General features: G+C 38.0%; 1 protein-coding gene and 1 long non-coding RNA gene across 2 annotated transcripts; one reads left to right on the top strand and one right to left on the bottom strand.

Moving 5' to 3' along the window:
* Nucleotides 1-1,939: 1,939 nt before the first annotated feature.
* On the bottom strand, nt 1,940-4,279 carry LOC144709695 (uncharacterized). Its single transcript, XR_013583092.1, has 2 exons — nt 3,526-4,279; nt 1,940-3,448 (listed from the first exon to the last, which is right to left on the bottom strand). It is a non-coding gene; the product is annotated as an uncharacterized LOC144709695 (long non-coding RNA).
* A 1,987-nt stretch (nt 4,280-6,266) lies between these two features.
* On the top strand, nt 6,267-8,798 carry LOC144709351 (GDSL esterase/lipase At4g18970-like). Its single transcript, XM_078582893.1, has 5 exons — nt 6,267-6,631; nt 7,253-7,377; nt 7,463-7,708; nt 7,838-8,093; nt 8,188-8,798. The coding sequence occupies exons 1-5, from the start codon at nt 6,391-6,393 to the stop codon at nt 8,409-8,411; spliced, it is 1,092 nt and encodes a 363-aa protein (XP_078439019.1). The 5' UTR covers nt 6,267-6,390; the 3' UTR covers nt 8,412-8,798.
* The last annotated feature ends 11,919 nt before the right edge of the window (nt 8,799-20,717 follow it).

The raw sequence follows: 20,717 nt of genomic DNA on the forward strand, positions 1-20,717 counted from the left end.
CATATGTCACACTGTCATCATTCTCTGAAATATTTTCTCAATTAAACATCATTTTCATGATTATCTCCTCCATAATCAAGAATTTCCCCTTTTCATTATTAATCCATATATCTTGATATCATAAGAGTGCTAATAATTATGATATTTGAATTCATCGATGTTGTGTATTTTGCTTACCTGTTCTATTACATGGATATATGTGATGATATTAATATCCATAAGTAAAAATCATGTGTATTCTGCATTTTCCTTATCGTTTTCAGGTTATGATTGGTCATGGTGGTATGTAGGATGATCAAAACCATTTTCATGGCCTGCTTCTGTTATTGACTTTATTTAACTTTAAACTTTGTAATCCATAACAATACATCCAAGTTTATAGTTTTATGTTGTTATTTTAATTTTTAATTTAACAACAATATTTCTTATAATTTCATACTTAATACTCTATAAATAATATAAGTAAAGTAAGGATCAATCCACATGGAAGCAGTATACTAAATTTCATATTTTTTCTAGGCATGGAAATGAAATAAATACGCTCACAACTCAAAAGGATATTTTAATATTTTTTCCAGATTTTTAAAAAATAATTTTCAAGCAGAACGGTAAGAAAAAAATTCAACATAGTGAAATATGATTTATCAGAAATTTATATAGTTTTTTAAAGGAGAAATATATTTTTTGGAATTTTTAATTTTAACAGAATTAAATTCGAAGGCAAGAACAACTATAAACTATTGTATATAATTTGATTTAATGCTAAACCACCTAGAAATAATAAATAAGTTTTTATTTAGTTTTCGTTATTTAATTTCAGGTGGGCTTGAAGAGGTGGGCTCCAGTTAAAGGGACAGGATCCCCCGTAAAATATACTAAAAATAGAATGGGATTTGAACGGGTTTAGAATATCTAAGAAATAAAATGTAATTTTGGAAAGATAAATAAAATTTTGACTGAATAAACTAGAGATATCGTGTAAGATTTAGATAGAGAACTTTTGGGTTCTAGAGCAAGAAAATTATAGAAAATGGGAGTCTAGAGAGAGAAAGTAGTGTAAAATGAAGGAAATGTAGGGGAAATGAGTTGCAATGATAATGAAACATTAGATCTAGGTTCCTAAAGTATTGATACTTGTGTCTTGAGCCCCAATTCCTCTTCTTAAATCTTCAACCTTATGTTTCACCAGGAGTAAGCGTTTTAATATGCAATAAAAGGATGAGCAAAAGAAGAACACTTCAAAATCCTTCAACCAGGTGGAACAACCAGGATCCTAGAGAGATGTGTCGTTCTGGATAGCCAATCCTATATCATGTCCAGAATGAGATGGAGAGAGAAAGAAGAAGATAAAATGCCCTTTGATTTTTTTTACTTTCTATCATTGCCATCTCTTCCTCTTTACCCATTGGCTGAATTTGAATTCTGGAACTCTTCGATTTTAAATTTTTAATCATCATTATTTTCCTCATTTTTGATGAAACATAGAGAATACTTTGATTATTTTTTAAGAATGTTGGTCCTCTAGGCAGAGCCTTTGGTAGTTTCTATGGGTTTCCTCTTATCAAGCTAGCTGATACGTCTTGCATCTCTTTCTTAGAAGGATATACACCAAAGTCCATATACATATTTTACTTTTTATTTTTATGAACCTTGAGGCTTTATAAATCAGAATAAAAATTCTCATAAAATTTTAGGACTAAGGGAAATTATAATATTTTTTAGACCTATTTTTAATTTTATCTTTTTAACTACATGAATATGTTAAAATAAAATACACGGATAAATATAAATAAAATTACAAAAACTTTAAATAGCACTATTTCCAAATTAAGGCAAAGTTAATGATTTTGTAAATAAATAAATAGAGATTATGATTCATTGAATAATCAAATATCCAATTCATGCACAAATAATCTAAATGTATGCACAAATAATCAAATACACTAAAGCACATAAATAACATATCAGTAGTACATATGAGTTGATGAAGATCATAATATAAAAATGTAAATTTAATTATATTACAGGGTAAAATACCAATAAAAGGAAGTAACATATCAAGAAATCACATTCCCATTTTTCTGTACAGATCAATAAAGTAACAAAATCAAGTGGTTAAATCAATGTATTTCATGTAAAATGGATTCTATTATCAAATATGCATAATATTAAATTAAAATGTGCAATTTTGTGTTCTCATATCATGAATAGATATTGGAAAACAATTATTAAGTTTGATGGGAAGTTTGGGATTAGACATCTGTTGAGATTGTATAAAACTTTACGTGTTATTTTGATGTAAAATAACAGGTAAATCTTTAGCAAACACATGAATTCATTTTAATCTTATCAGTTGAAATAAACAAGGGTGTGTAGTGATGTACAAAGTTTTCCACGTTTGTTGGCTAAAATAATGCAAAACTCTATTAATATTTTTGTGAAGAAGCCAAAATTAGTGCCTATTCTAGGAGTGAAAGCTATGTCAGTTTATCTAGGTTTACGCGGGATATATTACACCTACCAGCAACATTTTACACTGTCTCCATCTGAAGGCTGAATAATTTTGCCCGTAACTACAAGTATAGAATAATATGATCAACGTACTTTATTTACAAGAAAACTCTAGAAATCAGAGGCCATGTGTCTAGGGTGGTCCTTTCGTGTGATCGATTTTGAATCGTGCGATTGCGCGGTGCAGTACAAATTGTGCACCACACTTTGCACTCTGTGTACGGGAACCGCACAACACATTGCACAGATCTTCGTGTAGCACGAAGGTGCAAAAATGTGCAATTTTTAAGTGACTTGTCTCTCGACAATTCGATGAAGCATTCGGCATTCTGCATTCTGAACTATGATTTCAACATTCGGCAACCAAACTTTGGGGTTCGGCATTTGACATTCGGCAATAGAAGATTGGGGTTCAGCATTTATGGGTAAGATATGTGCGAATTTGTGCGATGTGCAGTGCAAATTATAGCACAAATTCGCAACACACGTCGCGCTGGGGGTTTTGCGCGAGCAAAAATTGGCACGAGATGTGCAAAAAATTGCCCCGCGCCACACGACCATCTCTACATTTGATGTCGGACGGCGTCGAGGACGTCGTCTGGTCGCCACGGAGTATGATGACTCGGTTCTGATAATAGATGGTGTATCGAACGTTGACGGTGTCGTCGTCCGACGGATAAACCCTAATGGGTCGATGTGACTATGATGCAATGAATGTCCTACGTGTCATATGCACAGGCTCCGACTCGAGGGAGGCACCGAGCTCCAAGCTTGGACGGGGTCACCGGGCGATAGCGGCCTCTCAAATCTCGTCAGAGCGATGAAGGTGTCTACGGCCAAACAGAATCAATCCGTAGGGCTCGCACGTGACGGACTCGTCTATACCGGTAAGACACTCGTGATGTCATAGTTTTTCTCAAATGCCTCTCTCACCTACCTAGCCCAAGCGCAGTGGAATCAATGCGAAATTATACTGAAAGAGAATTAAGCGAGCGATGGGAGAGGACGGCGTACCTCATCAGCGCGTGGCTTGTAGTGCAGAATTCGTCGACAGACAGTCCGTGGCGCTCGGAGCGGGTGTGGCAGAGAGGCGCCAGAGAACTGACGGTGGCTCGACTGGCGATGAGTTGCCAGAGCACTGATAAAGGCCGGAGGGGGAGGTCGAGATGCAGGGATTCGCCGTATGCGCAGCCGTCCCCGAGTGGACAAGTCCTCGAGGGGAGGCGCCGGCTGGGTTGGTTCCGAGTAGGGACTGCATTGTCGGTAGACGTCCCTGGGCGGCAGGGGCGTGGTGCGAGCACTCCCACACTAGGCGGTTACGCTCCCATGGCTCGACGGGTGGTCGGTTGTGGAGCCTTCTGTCGAGGAATTACAGCGTCCGGATCTGGGAGAATTGAGAGTTGAAAGTTTGCCCAAGAATTAGGATTGATGGCGTGGGGGGGGGAAGGAAGCCCGAATGCCGCTCAATTTAGGTGCAGGTGGTGCCAACACAACGGAATCAGTCGGGAACTGCAAACTCCGCGAGAATCATCGCCGATTGCATGTGACGATAGTCGAATTTGGAGCGTGCTTTCCTGCGGCGACGGTGGAGATTTTGGGGGCGAGTCGCGTCCTTGGGAGGGGAAATTCGTTTTCCTCCCTGTGCGTTTTCTCTCCCGACCATCCACGATCTCTGCTGCAATCTTGCCTCCCCCTTCTGCTTTGTTCGATTTCCTCAAAGGGGGTGAGACCAAGAAACTCACGACACGCGTTCTTCTTCAAAATTTCCTGGTCTAAAGAACTAGGGCGCCCCCCTCTTCCTTAATAAAGGAGGAAGAGGTCAAATGGGCCCCTTTAAGTGGGTCAACAGGGGGGGAATGAAATTAGGTCCATTAGAGGCCCTTATAGAATGGGCCCCAATTACACATAAAAGGGGAAAATTAAAAATCAAAAGGGCAAGGGACGCGTCGCGGTGCGACGAAAACAGGACGAATACAAAGAAAACACAAATTACGACTAAAAGAAAAAAAGATGAAATCAAAAGGCGATAACGAGCATCTTCACCCAGTCTTCGATGACGGTGGTGCGCGGCGCAGATGGCATCGTCGATGAACCTTGATGGTGTGCGCCATCAACATGTATCTAGGGTGAGATTACTCTTGAAACCCTTATTCACCAAGTGATATATGAGAGGCTAGTGAGAAAAGTGAGTAAACAAGATGAATAACAAAATTGTGTCCTGAAATAAGAGAGAAGGATAAAAGAGGTTTGTGTGTGTTTGCGTTTTTTTTGAGAGAGAGAGAGAGAAAAAGAGGAGAGAGAGAGAAACAGAAATTCTGAAAAATAAAGGGAGAGAGATAAGGGGGAGAGAAAGAGAAAAAGAAAGGGAGAAAGAGAGGGAAGAGAGAGAGAAAGAGAAGGAGAGAGAGAGAGAAACATAAAGTAAGAAAAAAGAAAGGGAGAGAGATAGGGGGGAGAGAAAGAGAAAAAGAAAGGGAGAGAGATAGGGGGGAGAGAAAGAGAAAAAGAAAGGAAGAAAGAGAGGGGGGGGAGAGAAAGAGAAAAGGAAAGGGAGAAAGAGAGGGGGGCAGAGAAAGAGAAAAAGAAAGGGAGAAAGAGCGGGGGGAAGAGAAAGAGAAAAGAAAGGGAGAAAGAGCGGGGGGAAAAGAAAGAGAAAAAGAAAGGGAGAAAGAGAGGGAAGAGAGAGAGACAGAGAGAGAGAGAGAGAGAGAGAGAGAGAGAGAGAGAGAGAGAGAGAGAGAAAGAAAGAAAGAAAAAGACAAAAACGGAAAGAGAGGAAGAGAGAGAGAGAGAGAGAGAGAGAGAGAGAGAGAGAGAAAAAAAAGAAAAAGACAAAAACGGAAAGAGAGGGAGAGAGAGAGAGAGAGAGAGAGAGAGAGAGAGAGAGAGAGAGAAAAGAAAAAGACAAAAACGGAAAGAGAGGAAGAGAGAGAGAGAGAGAGAAAAAAGAAAAAGACAAAAACGGAAAGGGCGGAAGAGAGAGAGAGAGAGAGAGAGAGAGAGAGAGAGAGAGAAAGAGAAAGAAAGAAAAAGACAGAAACGGAAAGAGAGGAAGAGAGAAAGAGAGAGAAAGAAAGAAAAAGACAAAAACGGAAAGAGAGGAAGAGAGAGAGAGAGAGAGAGAGAAAAAAGAAAAAGACAAAAACGGAAAGAGAGGAAGAGAGAGAGAGAGAGAGAGAGAGAGAGAGAAAGAGAAAGAAAGAAAAAGACAAAAACGGAAAGAGAGGAAGAGAGAAAGAGAGAGAAAGAAAGAAAAAGACAAAAACGGAAAGAGAGGAAGAGAGAGAGAGAGAGAGAGAGAGAGAGAGAGAGAGAGAGAGAGAGAGAGAGAGAGGGAGGGAGGGAGAGAGAGTCACTTTTTCCCGTTCACGCCGAAAATGAGATGGAGATGCTGTAAGGTCCGAATCGTGGGCCAAGCTCGCGCATCCTCAAGGCTTAAAGAGGCTCCCCAATTCTGAACGTCGTATCTTGTCAATAAAGCACACATCTTTGTGTTTAAAACACTATCTAACGCTATCCTTTAAATTCTCTGCTGTTGTTTAGCCCGTGACTGACATCTTCTTCAGACCCCATTTGGAAAACACGCTTGGCGCAAATCCATAAGCTAAACCCAACCTCCTCCACTCTTTCCAACAGCGCCAGATGCTTCAGCGAATGCAATCCGAACAACAACACCCTGCTCTGCTCTTTTTCACCGGTCCCAACGGCACTCACTTTTCGTTCAGCGGCCACCTGCTACCAACCCGAGTAAATGATCTGCATGGGTAAACAAAGTGAACGCCAATTTCACCTTCCCAGAAGCCAAAGAGCGTGAACAAAGCCATCTATAAAAGAGCAACAAGAAGGCAAACATGGGCTTCCGAGGGGATTCAGAAGAAGATGACGATGGTATGGAGAATGATCTGGACTGTGGCGATTGTTTGGGGCACTTTGATGGGGCTGTTAATGGCCGAGCCACAGGTGCCTTGTTACTTCATCTTCGGCGACTCGCTCGTTGACAGTGGGAATAACAACGATATGCCCTCCTTGGCCCGAGCTAACTACGCCCCTTACGGCATCGACTTCCCTGACGGTCCGACAGGGAGGTTCTCCAACGGCAAGACTACTACCGACGTGATAGGTGATCTTTTTTATCTCACTCTTTATTTGTCCGTTGTTGTTCCTGAAATGAAGAGTCGTCATAGGAATAAGTGAAACTCAATTTCATTAAATAGACTGTAGGAGCAATAGATAGATAGATCCGCTAGGCTGGTCAAAGCGGATGTGACAAGATGAGAACTTCACCGGTGAGAATGAACTTTTGTTTGGAAAAAAGATAGACTACGTGATGTATTTATAGCTCGTCTCATGTTAAAGTTTTGGGCTATAATGAATGTCTTCAAGAAACCCAAAAAAGTTTTTCAAAGATAAATAGATAGAGAGAAAGAGATGAAAAGTGTGACATAGAAACTGTCTCGATCGAGCTTCATCGCTTTCTATAATGGCAGGATAAAATATTCTTTATTAAAATCTGGTTTAAAAGAGAGAAGGGAAGGCGGAATAAATATAATGAAGAATGCCATCCTATCGAGAGTGAAAGGGAAGAGCAGTGGAAAATGGAAGACAGAGACAGTAGGTTGGAAAAAAAAAAAAGGCAAAAATTAGGAAAAAAAGATGGTGATGAAATTGTCCTGCCAATATGCGTTTATTGACTATATTCGACGCGAGATCTAACAGTATGCCTCAAATAATCAAAAACCAGCCGAGCTCTTGGGCTTCGAAAACTTCATTCCCCCTTACTCAACCACAAAGGGAGAAGCCATCCTCAGCGGCGCCAACTTCGCCTCCGCCGCAGCCGGGATCAGAGAAGAGACTGGCCAGCAGCTGGTAATCCTCTTTTCCCCATGTTCTAGTCTTCTATTTTCAAACCCATAACTTCTCTACGCGGTACTGAGACTGTAAACTTCTGCAGGGACAGCGCATAAGCTTTGACGGGCAGATACAAAACTACAAGTCAGCCGTCTCGCAGATCGTAAGCCTTCTCGGAGATGAGAAATCCGCGGCCAAATACTTGAGCAAGTGCATCTACACCGTAGGGATGGGCAGCAACGACTACCTGAACAACTACTTCCTGCCGACGATTTACTCCACTAGCAGCCGGTATACTGTCGAGGAATACGCCAACGTCCTCGTTGATCAGTACACGGGCCAGCTAAAGGTTTGTCTAACTTGAGGATATAAATATCGTTTATAACTTAACGGTAAAAGATGAAACGGATAACTGGTCGTCATGTGTTGCAGCCCAACTCGTGATTCATGAACGATCTAATAAAGCCTTTGAATGCAGACTCTGTACGACTACGGAGCGAGAAAGGTGGCGGTGATTGGAGTTGGGCAGATTGGGTGCACCCCGAACGAGCTCGCCCAGCAAAGTCCAAACGGCGTCCTTTGCGTGGGCAGGATCAACAAAGCTATTGAGATCTTTAACAAGAAGCTAATAGCCATGGTCAACAGCTTCAACGCGAACATGGACGACGCCAAGTTTACGTACATAAATTCCTACGGCATGCTTCGTGACGTGCTGGCGAAACCCGAAGCTTACGGTAATTATGATTTTCCTCAATGGAGGCTGTAACGAGTCGTAAGAAAATTGATTTTCTTTTAACTACTCTGTAATGGGATTTCTGGGTTTTGCAGGATTCAACGTGACCAACGAGGGATGCTGCGGGGTGGGCAGGAACAATGGACAGATAACTTGTCTCCCCTTACAGACACCATGCGCGGACAGGGATAAGTACCTCTTTTGGGATGCGTTCCACCCATCAGAGGCTGGGAATCTGATATTTGGACGGAGATCTTACAGCGCAGCGTCGCGGACTGATGCACACCCTGTCGATATCCGTCGGTTAGCGCAGCTTTGATTGAGTGTCATACACTGCCTCTTCTGAAGTAGTGATAGATTCGAATGTCACCTTTGGTTTGCTTACAATTATGGGTCATGAAAATCAAAGTTGCTTCTTGGGGCCAGACATCGGAGTTCTTCTCTCCATTTTGTTCGACGAAGTTGTCAACTGTATGCTAGAATATCTCATATCTGAGGGATACAACCTTGCCCCGAACTATATGGCGCTAATCTAATGTAGGAGTTCCTGCTTTGTTTTTGTTTCACGCATTGTTTTTATCTGTTTGACTATTTTCATGTTTTAGAAAGAACGACCCCCTTATGATTCCTAATTAAACCCCAGTCTGTACCCCTTATGATTCCTATTTCCATTTTTTAGACATTCTTAACTAGTGAGCTTTATCTTCATGTCTCTCTCTCTCCCTCATCTTCTTTCTATGTTATCCCTCAGTGCGGTAGTCCGGATCGGATCACAACATCCTGTCTTCGACATGCTAATGGTAGGGAATAACATGGTCTCTTCGAATTTCTGTCGGACCACCTAGAATTGGATCCTGGCTTTGACCAAAGACCCAAATAGGTCCTGGACTGGAACCCAAATGGCATCATGGGTTGAACAAATGGTAGGGATGCAGCCCACAGCTACGCGTCAACAGAGTTAGAGGGATATACTCCCCCAAGCCTAGGATGACATGATGCTGTGAGGCTATACCGTGTTAAAGAACTTGGGGCGCCAATGTGCATTGAAGAAGAGAGAAATAGAGAAGAACATAGAAGGGCATCATACTATGCTTACTCTTAAAGTCATTCATGCGGAAACAGTGAATAGAGGAAGAGAGACGGGGATCAGAGGATGGATAGGGTGTCATGCAAAGCTGCCGCTCTGATAGACATAATTTGATAAGAAAATACTAATCTAAATGATTCCTTTACAGTGTTATTATACCCTCCAAACGAGACCATTTCACCAAAGATCATTACACTAACAACCATGTCCTTCAGTTGTGGAAACATATATTTTCTCAGCTGCTTCAAAATGGTATCATTCTTTACCAAATGTTGTCCTTCAGTTATAGGAACATATCTTGATTTCTTCTCTTGAAAGACTTAGACAATTGTCTATTTAATATAACATAACTAATGGCATGAGAACCACCTCATTCTCCGAGGAGATGGTTGGTAGTGCCCTTTGACTTCACCGTGGTGGGATGATGAGCCATCAAACGTACTCTTATTGATCATCTAGCCAGGCTATATCTCTCTCCATGTAAGTTCAATAGCCAAGTGGTCCTCGGAGACAACAACCACTGCAGCATTTTTATCATATTTGAGCTCAAAGAGAATTGAATAAAATTTGTAGCAGAACTACATGGACTATCAATGGATCCATTATTTACTGATAAACAGCTGAGATGTTTGGGTAGTAATGAGTTCAAAGGCCATATTAGAAATATGGATTGGGTTTCCAAAGCATTTATCTTTTCATGTGAAATCCCTCCAGTCATTGGGTGACAAAGTGAGGACATTTATATGTCAAGATAAATATGTAAAAGTGTTCAACTACCCCGGAGATGCCAAGGAGTGTGTAAAGGTGAACCTACTAGAACCTTTACTCTACATGATCCTAAAAAATGGGGATAATGACATGACCAATCCACCTATAGTGTATGAGAAGTCCTAACTAGAAGGATCCATTGGGGATGAGGAAGCAAGCGTATGAGAAGGTTCAAGATAAACTTGTTATCTTCAAATATCCTCACTACCCTGAACAGGGATTTTGTGCATCGTCTTCCTTGAGTAAATCTCCTCTTATACTAAGGGTGGATGATCCCATCTTGACCACTCAATCATCCACTTGAACTTCTTACTACGTCTGAGCTATGACTTGTTTGAACCCTATGATTAGAGGCTCCTAAGTTAGAGTAAAAAGGTAATGTCAATCCATGAGATATACTTGATGTCTGAGGTCAACGGATCACTAATACAATCATGACATGAATCAACCTGATTAACATTTAGGCATAATACCATTATGGGATTCTTTGGATCAATTCAGTGAACTCTTCCTCCAAAGAGCACCTACTATCTATCCTTAGTGTCACCACACTAAAAGCCATAGCATCAGCTATACTCATCGTTATAAGTAGGATCAGTTAGTGATATTCTATCCAGATAATTTGATGCCCATCTTGAATATCCATCGAATAAGAATATATAGAATACATGTTTAAAGACTAGCAATGACGGCATTATGATCTTGTCATAATTCACTAGGTTATTGCATGTATTCATCGACTTCATTATAAACATCATACTGGAATAATAATGAATGTAAAATTTTATTTAAAGAAATTAAATAAAACATGGTAGTGTGATTTGGTTTGATGGCCACATAATATTCATCAGCATCTACCCTATCTCTTCGTCCTCATCCTTCTCCTTAGTCCTTCATAGGAACCTTCTCCACAGTACACACTAAATGTAATTACCTCAATTCATGTGGGCCCTAGAAAGGAAAAATGCTTTAATACCCATCAAGTACCACTTTATTCCTCCTATATCAAGTATGTGATGGATATAATATGACACTCAGGCCAATCACACATTTATTTCATATTTCAGTTCCCTGAAATAAAAATTGATTCATTATTTCTCTTGTGTGATGTTTATATTGAAGTCCTTGACTATATGCAGTCACTTTGCTAATCACTAATTTTTAAGTTTATAATGAAGTTTTATTAGTCAATGATCACTAATTCTAAATATTCATATTTGAAGGATATTCAAGACAGATATCTGGAAAGATAATTATGGTGAGATAAGTTATCATTGACTAATAGAACTTATACAATAAGGATGTTTGACCCTATGTCCACTAGTGTAGAGTCACCAACAACAAATGGTGAGTGATCGTCTGGGAAAGGGTTACTTTTATTGATACATCTAAACCATTGAATGATGTAATATGTAAAACTCAATTAGGTTGATTCATGTTGTTGTTTTTTAAGTGGTCATAATACGTGAGACAATAAAGGCATCTTATGGATAACCGGGTATGTTTTTACTATGACTTCTAAATCCCAAATCAAAATATTCAAACTAGGCTTTGCTGGGAAATAGTAAAAAGTACACGAATGTGATTGGTTGGTGATAAGCCAAAAATAGGGGTCAATTTTACAATTTTTTTGAACCCCTTGTCGTTGTTGATTTTAGCTTATACAATAAAATTTATAAAACCCTACTTAAGATGTGTAGTGATAAGTAAAGGGTATCGTACAAGGGAAGCTAGTAACTTAATTCAATTGATGATCTAATTGAATAATTTGTACTAATTGAAGTTAATTTGATCTTCAATGAAGATCAAATCACCCTAATTAAATGAGAAATTTAGAAAGGGAGGTAGGTGAGATGAGAGGAATTGAAGAATATGGGGCTCTAAAGTGGCTTCTTTGATCCAAAGAAGCCACTTTAGATTTTGATTTGTTTTGGTTGGTTCTGTAGGCTTGATAATTCAAAAATAACTACTCTATTAGATAATAAAAAGGGAAATTTAATCTCCTAGAAATTGAAGCTTTTTTATAGTTTTTTTTATGTGTGCTTGGAATAGCTAGGTAAATCTCTCAATTTCTCCTCTCAATCCTAGTAAGGGCTTGTACATGCCGCTCAAGCCAAGCGATTTACAAGTTCAGACCAGAATCAAGAAGAACAATCAAGAAATTAAACTAACATCATCCAAAATACACCAAAAATTCAAATACAAAGAAGGAAAGAGTACCAAATAGGTTGATTCAAGCTGGAGTTCCTCTCTGTCTTGTAGCTGTGATAGAGCACCATCAAGAATAAGCTCCCCCTTTCGAAATTCAGCTTTTTTACTTAGGTTACATGGTAAAAAATATCATTTTACCCCTATTTAATAATTAATATTTATCTATCAATGTAGGCTAGATCTGAATGATCCAACCGTACAGATAGAGAGAATGTCAAGACAAGAAAATCCATAAAAAAATTATTTCAACCGGACTTCAGGATCAAAAGTTATGAATACATGAATTCCGACCGATCTTAGCCATTGGATTGAAATTCATTTATTTATTAATTTTCTTTTTTAACACTCAATGATGTGTCGAATGCTGCTTGCCACATACCCCCTATCATGGAATCAAAAATAAAGGAAAAACAATTAAAAAACAACATGATACATAGCGCTTTGCACCTACTTGCACGCTTCTTTATACACTAAACCATTCAAAAGGTGCCACGTCACCTCCTGTGCATGCGCTTTGCATGCACACCACGGGAAGTGAGTTTACCTCCCGGAGAGAGACTGTCCTGAAATTTGTTAATAAAGTCTCTAATAAAATGGGCGTATGCAAATGGACACCGCTCCAAAACTATTTGTGTATATATCCTTTTCGCTTCTCTCTCCTCCTTCTCATAAAAACCATTAAACAATTGCTGATTAAATGCAATAAAACCCTGTAACTATTTTAATTGCTTATAACCATGACCGAGAGCTGTTTCAAGGGCATAATTGCAGCAAAAATTAGAGAAAACCCCCTTAGACTTTAGAAATTGCATAAAAACTCATATTTTCCATATAAATATACCTTTTCCTATTTAAAAATTCATTTCTTCCTCAAATAAATTCTTAAAAATCCAATAAAATCTTACAAAATTCTAGGAAAATCAGAAATTCGTCCCCACATTAATTAACATAACAATTAAACTTTAAACCTGCCATTTTCATATAAAAATAAGTATTTCAAGCTCAAATAAATCCCTTAAAATTCATAAAATTAACAAAAAATTAGGAAAAAATTATAAATCACTTGAAAACATTATTTTCATGTAAAAAATATGATAATAACCCTTTTTAATCAAGTTAAATACATAAAAGTGTGCTAATTACTTGAAATAAAGACAGAAATTAGGGTGTTATGAATTGGTCAATATATGATGGTCTGGCTTTTATATAAGAGAAGATTGGCATGAGGAAAAAGATGCATTAAATCAGTTATGAGAGAAGTACAAATATAGGTGAAGACATTGTCCAATGATATTTTTTAGATATAAAAACTAACTAGCACAATGAATCAAGGTTGACAGTTAAGCATACACAAATTCATTTGGGAGTATGGTATATATGACGGATTGTATATATAAGGTAATCGGTGATGGTAAAGGTTCCGTGTGATACTTTGGTTACTATTATATATACTATATCCTATTTTGGGTGAATCAATCGTTTATAAATTGAATTAATTAGGTTGCCTAATAAAGATTATAATGTCATTAAAGCTATTAGCTAGACTAGTACATGGGTCTAAAAGGTCTCAGGCATCAGATCAATATATGTTTACATATATTCATAAATTATATGTGCTTCTATGAAAATTTCAAAAATTAATTGTACATTGAGGGATCACCAATTTTAGGTGCCCAAGCAAGCCAGATAAGCGTGCCCCCTTTGTCTTATCTCTTTTCTAATAAACTTCTCCCTCTACATTGACTTGATGGTGAGAAGATGTAAAAAAGCTTCCAAGAGTTTAAAACTTTCAAGAGATGTAAAGAAATTCAAGAGTAGATGCATCATTACATTAGTTGTGTGGATACGTCTAGAGGTCAGGCTCATGAATGCCTTTAAGAAAGTTTTACAAGAACTATCAGAGTGGAAACAGTTTCACACATTGTGATAAGATCATCTTTAAATTTTTTAGTTCAATCCAAATTTTTTTACAATCACCTCAATGAATACATTGGTTTAGAACAGTCAATCCAATTAAGAAAATTCTGACACCCAAAGGATCACACATATCGGATCTATTGATGCTGGTCGAAATATAAAAAAAGTGTAAGGGCGTGAATGAAATTTACAAGTTTCATATACATAGAGTGTGCACCCATGCCACCCATGTCACCCATGTCTTCTGCCCTTCTCAGATTTCCCCCCGTTCTACTGAGAATGAATGTTCAGAAGATCTAATAGATATTCAAAGAGGGTTGAAGATTTTCAAGAGGTGATACACCATTCTTGTCATTACATGGATATGTCTAATGGTTGGTTATATGTATGGCTTGATGAAACTATTGTGGAGTATAAAGGAGTGAAATCAATTCCACACAAGTTGATGTGGTTATCTTATGTTTTATAATTATCACTTGAGAATCAGCATATAAAATAACCTTTATTGGCCCACCATATTAATTATCTATATCAGCATATAAAATAATTATCCGAGGATATATATAAACCTATCTACCTCATGGGATGTCATGCTATACCTCGTGTTATAGAAGATACAAAAGAGCATATCAATACCTTTATAGAAACTAACTATTTTAGACTACCATGTATTCATAGTTCCTCATCCACTTGACTCTAAAGATGAGATAGAATCTTTTCAATAATTAAATATTTTATGGTCATCCTAAATGATACTGATGTGTTAGAAAATCAGTCAAAGAAATTTGGTATTCTTCTAGCTCAACCTAAGACTTCATTTCATCTTCTTCCTCAATTGGCATCCTTTAATACTGTGGAAGATAAGCCCATGTTGACTACTCAATCGTCTAAGTGAAATTTTTACCACATTCGACCTAGGATGGTTTAGAATTTTGTGAAAAGGAATTTGCGTGGCATAATCAAAATGATGTATTTGGTGCTTCTAGTCTTCAACACTTATATGACCTTAAAATGAATCGACAATGACTAAAAAATCAGTATAATACAAAGGGATTATCAAAGATCAATGGGGTGACCTCTTCTCTTCAAGAGCACATGATATATATCTTTAGTGTTTCCAAACTAGTGGTACAGGATTGACCATACTCATCATATGAACGGGACTAGATTTGAATAGCTTGATGTCCTTCCCAAGTATCATTTAAAAAAGAATATTTAGAACACATGTTTGAACACTAGTGATCTCTGTGATCATAATTTATATAGTCATATGTCATGTAATCATGGACTTCACTGAAAGGATTTCCTGTGCAATAAACTAAATATTTAAATATTTAATGAGATGTAGAATATGTGATTAGACTTCAAGCCAAATATATTTTTATATTCTCCCTCGCTTAGACTCCTAAAACATGAGGGTCATTTTAGTAAACTAATAAAGCAACATTATTCTCCACTCATTGATTTCTTATGGTATCTTGGGAGGGGTTTCAATTACATTAGAGGATCCAGGTAATGTAAAGGGATATGAGTCCCTACAACTCAGTTTTTTTTAGTGTTTAATGACTTCCTACATCATGCAATGATGGTTGAACTGTAAATTACAACTAAGGCATGGAAGTAAAATTGAGGAGAAGGGATTCCCTACCAATGACACATGTCAACTCCCATCTCAACCTCAAATTAATGCTAAGCATTTATGTTTGATTGGAAGTCATAGTTTATCTCTGAATAATCAGAAAACCAGTCATGTAACTTTTAAGTTGAGAAATGCAAAAATATTTCTTGATATTTCAGAAGTTCAAAGAGAAGAAGAAGAAGTACCTCAGGAATAAATAGATGATCCTACCAATATAGAACCTAATCTGAAATACTATGTTCCACCTATTCCATTCCTTGATGTCATATTCTATGGATTGAAGAAATACAACATATTCTCGAAAATGTAGGGATCTAGGAGCTCCCTTGATCAATTTTTGAGTTCGGAGGAATGATTTTTTCAAAATCATTACCTCATTCAAGAGAGATACAGTTTAAATGATAATAGTATTATTAAATTATACTTTATCATGTTATTATTTGAATCACCTAAATATTTATCCATAACCTATAAATTCTAATTTTTGCACATTATGTTTTTTCTTTGATAAACTCCCTGACATTTTTGATGTCAAGAATTTTTACTACTGACGGGTATTCTATAGTTTCACATGTGTATAAATCCACAAGAATGAGACGATACAATTCTTCACGAGTTGGAGAATTTTTAGAGTTTAGTTATTCTCAAAAGGGGGCTTGAAAGGAGAAAAATGGTATTTTGGGCCTTCAAATGAGAAATCAGAGGATGATGGGCCACTACCTGACCTGTCCATTGGGCTCTCAAAAGCCTTCCAAAGAACTAAGTTGAAGATTACAAGGGAAAACTCTCAACCCATGGAGAAAAAGAGGCAAAAATGGCAAGAAAAGAAAATAGAAAATACCCATAGGGGTATTTTAGTAATTATTCTAATCTATAAATACTCTTCTCTCCCTCATTTCCCCTCATTCTGGATGTGCTATACCAAGTGGCTGGCCAGCAGGACAAGACATATTTCAGGATCCAGGTTGTTCAACCTGCTTATGCAAGTTTGTTGAAGTTTTCATTCAATCTCATCTCTTGTTTGCATTATAAAACGCCTGATCCTGGCCAAATATAAGGATCCAGACTTGAGAGGAAGCATTGAGGGCTCGTCAGGCTTTCCTTGAGGGTTTAGGAACCTAGGTTTCCATTTTCACATCATCATTCATCCCTTTACCCTAAAAATCCATCATTTTCTCACTCTAAACATTCGATTTTCCCTACTTTCTCTCTCTAGATATATTTCATTCTATAAAATTATTATATTCTGTCTCTAGATCTTCACACATATCTCTAGTTCATCCTGTCAAAATTTTATAAAACTATCCTTCATTTTCACCTTCAAACTCCATCTCAAACTTCTTCTACACTCTCTTTATTTTCTCTCTCTAAAACCATTTATTTATCTCTCTAAAATACATTCCATTCTACCTCTAGATCATCCTTCATTCTTCATTTCAAATTTCAGAAAAAAAATCGTGGTTGAATTCCATCATTTAGGGCAAAAAAAGTGGAGAGTGGAGGACTTAGTCAAATTGTCTAAGTCCTAAACATATTGGGTCAAGCCCAATAGGGCTTAGCCCATTTGGCTAAGTCTTGACTTACCGAGTTAGGCTGAACCTTAGTGGGCTGACCCACTAAGAACAGCCCTATACGGGCCACACAAGGACCGCCGGCTCATCCGGTCGGCCGCCGCTGCCGCCGCCACCACTTTGCCATCGCCAGCGGCGATAGCCGGAAAAGGTATTTTCCTTATTTTATATATTTAAAAATTCCAAAAAATAGAAAAAATCCCTAAAATTAATATAATCAATATTCAGTATTTTTAAAATCTACAAAAATTCTTAAAAAATATTTAACTCTTGTTTTTAATATTTCTACTTTTTTCGTGTTAATTAAATTCAAGAAACTCAAAAACTATATATTTCCTATTTATAGTGTTAATTAAAATTATGAAAATCAGTCTAAAATATTTATAGTGTTTTTCTTTGTATTTCTGCTGCAATTTAGATCATACAAATTTATATAAATTGACCAAATATCCATAAAATATCAGAAATTATATATCTCACTTTTAAACTCACTTCCTTAATTCCAAGGTTGAGCAAAATTCTGAAATTAAATTCTGCCTCTCTGTGGATTGACCACTTACTTGCCCTATATTATAAAGAGTATTTAAGTGTAAAATTTTTATAATAATTGTTGGTTAAGTCTAAATCAAAACAACGATATGAAACCCTTAAATTTGGACTGATCACTCCTACAAACATATCAAGCTTCAGTAATATTGGAAAAGTTCCAATTTCTATTCCACCTGGAATGACCGTCTCAACAAAGCTGCATTCAGACAACTATCAATCCTGGAACGTCATCATTCTACCTCTTTTAAACGGGTATGATTTAAATATATTTATAGAAGGGATACCCCTCCTATTTTAATTACAAAACCGCAAGGAAATCTGGTATATAATCTGAGGTCAAGATTTGGTTACGCATTGACCAACAAGTGCTTGGTTTTCTGCATTCCACTATATTAGAGGCAACGCTTCCATGTGTAACTAAAGCCAAGTCTTCACAACAAGCATGAAAAAAGCTTGAAGTACCTTTGCTAGCAGGCAGCAATCACGAGTCACGGATCTGCAAAGACAATTTCACAACATAAGGAAAGGGTCCAAGAACACCGACAAATATTTGAAGCACTTCTAAACCCTTGGTGATGCATTGGAAGCAGTCGGCCAACTCGTAAGTGGAACATCAATTATTTTTACTTTCTCACGAGGTCTGGGAACAGAATACTCTCCCTTTGTGATTAGCATCAATGTGAATCTCAATCATATGAATTTTGAAGAAAACATTAATAATATAAATGCCCATGATGCCTACTTAATGCATTATCAAAATGAAAATACCGAAGGATTTCCTCTGGTGGCCAACACAGCTCAAACGAATATGTTTCAGCTGTCTTACAACAATTACACCTGTGGATCGAGAAGGGGTAGTCATAGAAACTCCAACAGAAACTATGGCCAAGGGAGAGACAGAGGATGAAGTCTACATTTTCAACCCCGCTTTCAAGTATGTTCCCGATTCGGTCATTGGGCTTGAGAGTGTGAGGAATTCAACAAACTATCACACTAGTGTCAAAGGTCTCCACAATACTCTCAACATAGATCTGGTCATAAACCACAAGCTTACACTATCGAAAGTCACAGGTGATACCCTGATAGTGGAGAAACTCACCACGTCTCCTACGATACCAACATCCTTCAGCAGCCACAAAATTATCAAGGCCATGATCATCTTTGCATAGGTAATGGTATAGGTTTGCACATTCTTGCTATTGGTTCCTCAAAAATTACATGCGATAGCACTCTTTCTCTTCGGAAGTTTCTACATGTCCTAGAAATCACAAAAAAATTAATATCCATCCAAAAATTAACCACTAACAATGATGTTTATGTTGAATTTCACGCCTCCTATTGTCTTGTGAAAGACAATGCAACCCATCGAGCGCTGCTTCGAGGGTCAACGAAAGGCGGACTTTACTGCCTGGATTTCTTGCCATCAAAATAAGCTAACATCTGGGAATGGTCGTCCTCAACCACATGACACTCACAACTAGGCCATCTTCAACTGAATGCATTGACCGCTATTATTCAAAAGTTTGAACTTCCAATTTCATATCATCAAGAACATTTAATTTGTGACTCTTGCAATATCTATAAATCCCATAAATTTCCTTACTCATCTACTGGAAACTCTGTGAAATACAGTTTTGAAAATTTTCATTCTGATTTATGGGATCCTACCCTCTCTTATCTCACTCTAGATACTCATATTATGTCGTGTTTGTGGAGATTTTAGCCAATATACATGGCTTTATCAAACTCCTTCCAGTTTTCAAACTTTTTAAAAACAAGTAGAAAATCGGTTCTCCTCCAAAATCAAATATCTGCAATCTGATTGGGGTGGAGAGTATTAGTCTCTCCACACCTATATCATGTCTGAGGGTATTTTTCACTGAGTGTCATGATCGCAGGCTCCTGAACAAAATGGTACGGCTGAAAGGAAGCACAAACACGTCGTTGGAACTCCTTTCTCCATGCTTCACCCCGCCAAGATGCCAAAAACATTTTGGGATGAAGCTGTTGTCACCGCCGCTTACCTAATTAGTCGACTTTGTACACATGTCCTTGCTAATAAGTCTCGCTATGAAATTTTATTTGCCTGTCCTCCTAACTATACATTTCTTAAAGCATTTGGTTGTCTCTGCTACCCGTTTTTAAGACCATATGCTGAGCACAAACATGATGCTAGATCTAAAAATGCATGTTTCTGTGCTGCAGTCTATTTCATCTGGGCTGTTGTTATCTCTCTCTCCGCACTGGTAAGTTTGTTTACTTCTCTTAATGTTGTTTTTTTAAGACTCCTTCCCATTTTCCTCTATCGCTCCTACTTCTCATGATGGAGTACTTTGTTTCTTCAATCATACTCGGCGGTCCTCCAACTCGGCAACTCCCTCCATTCTTATCAACACCAATGTCTCTCCCGTTATGCAAACTCTAGAACAACCTCCTCAGCCTGCCACCTCCTCAAACGTTTATTTTTCAAATGAGCCCGCAACACCTACCAGTCTAGTTCTTCCTAACAATTTATCTTCTCCTTCTTGTCAACGCTATCTCTTTGACCCCAACAATCCTTCTGCTTCTAACTTACCCATTCTTCCAACTCTTGATCACTCTCCTGAATCATGGAATCCTGTAAAGGTTTGAAATCTTCAAGATATCTACCTAGGAGACGATGGTGCTCTCGCACCATCTCCACCCATGACAGGAGCCCACCATTCTTCATCCTCCCTGATCAGGCATCCACTACCGCAGTGTCTGCTCTCTTACGTTAGTACCCCAACAGAACCCCCGTCCTTTCATTTAGCCTCAAAGGATTCCAACTGGATACAAGCCATGCGATTAGAACTGAATGCCCTTATCCATAATCATACATGGGACTTAGTTTCCTGCCATCCA

The sequence above is a fragment of the Wolffia australiana genome, chromosome 11 (assembly GCF_029677425.1).
Source record: "Wolffia australiana isolate 7733 chromosome 11, ASM2967742v1".
Taxonomy (NCBI): domain Eukaryota; kingdom Viridiplantae; phylum Streptophyta; class Magnoliopsida; order Alismatales; family Araceae; genus Wolffia; species Wolffia australiana.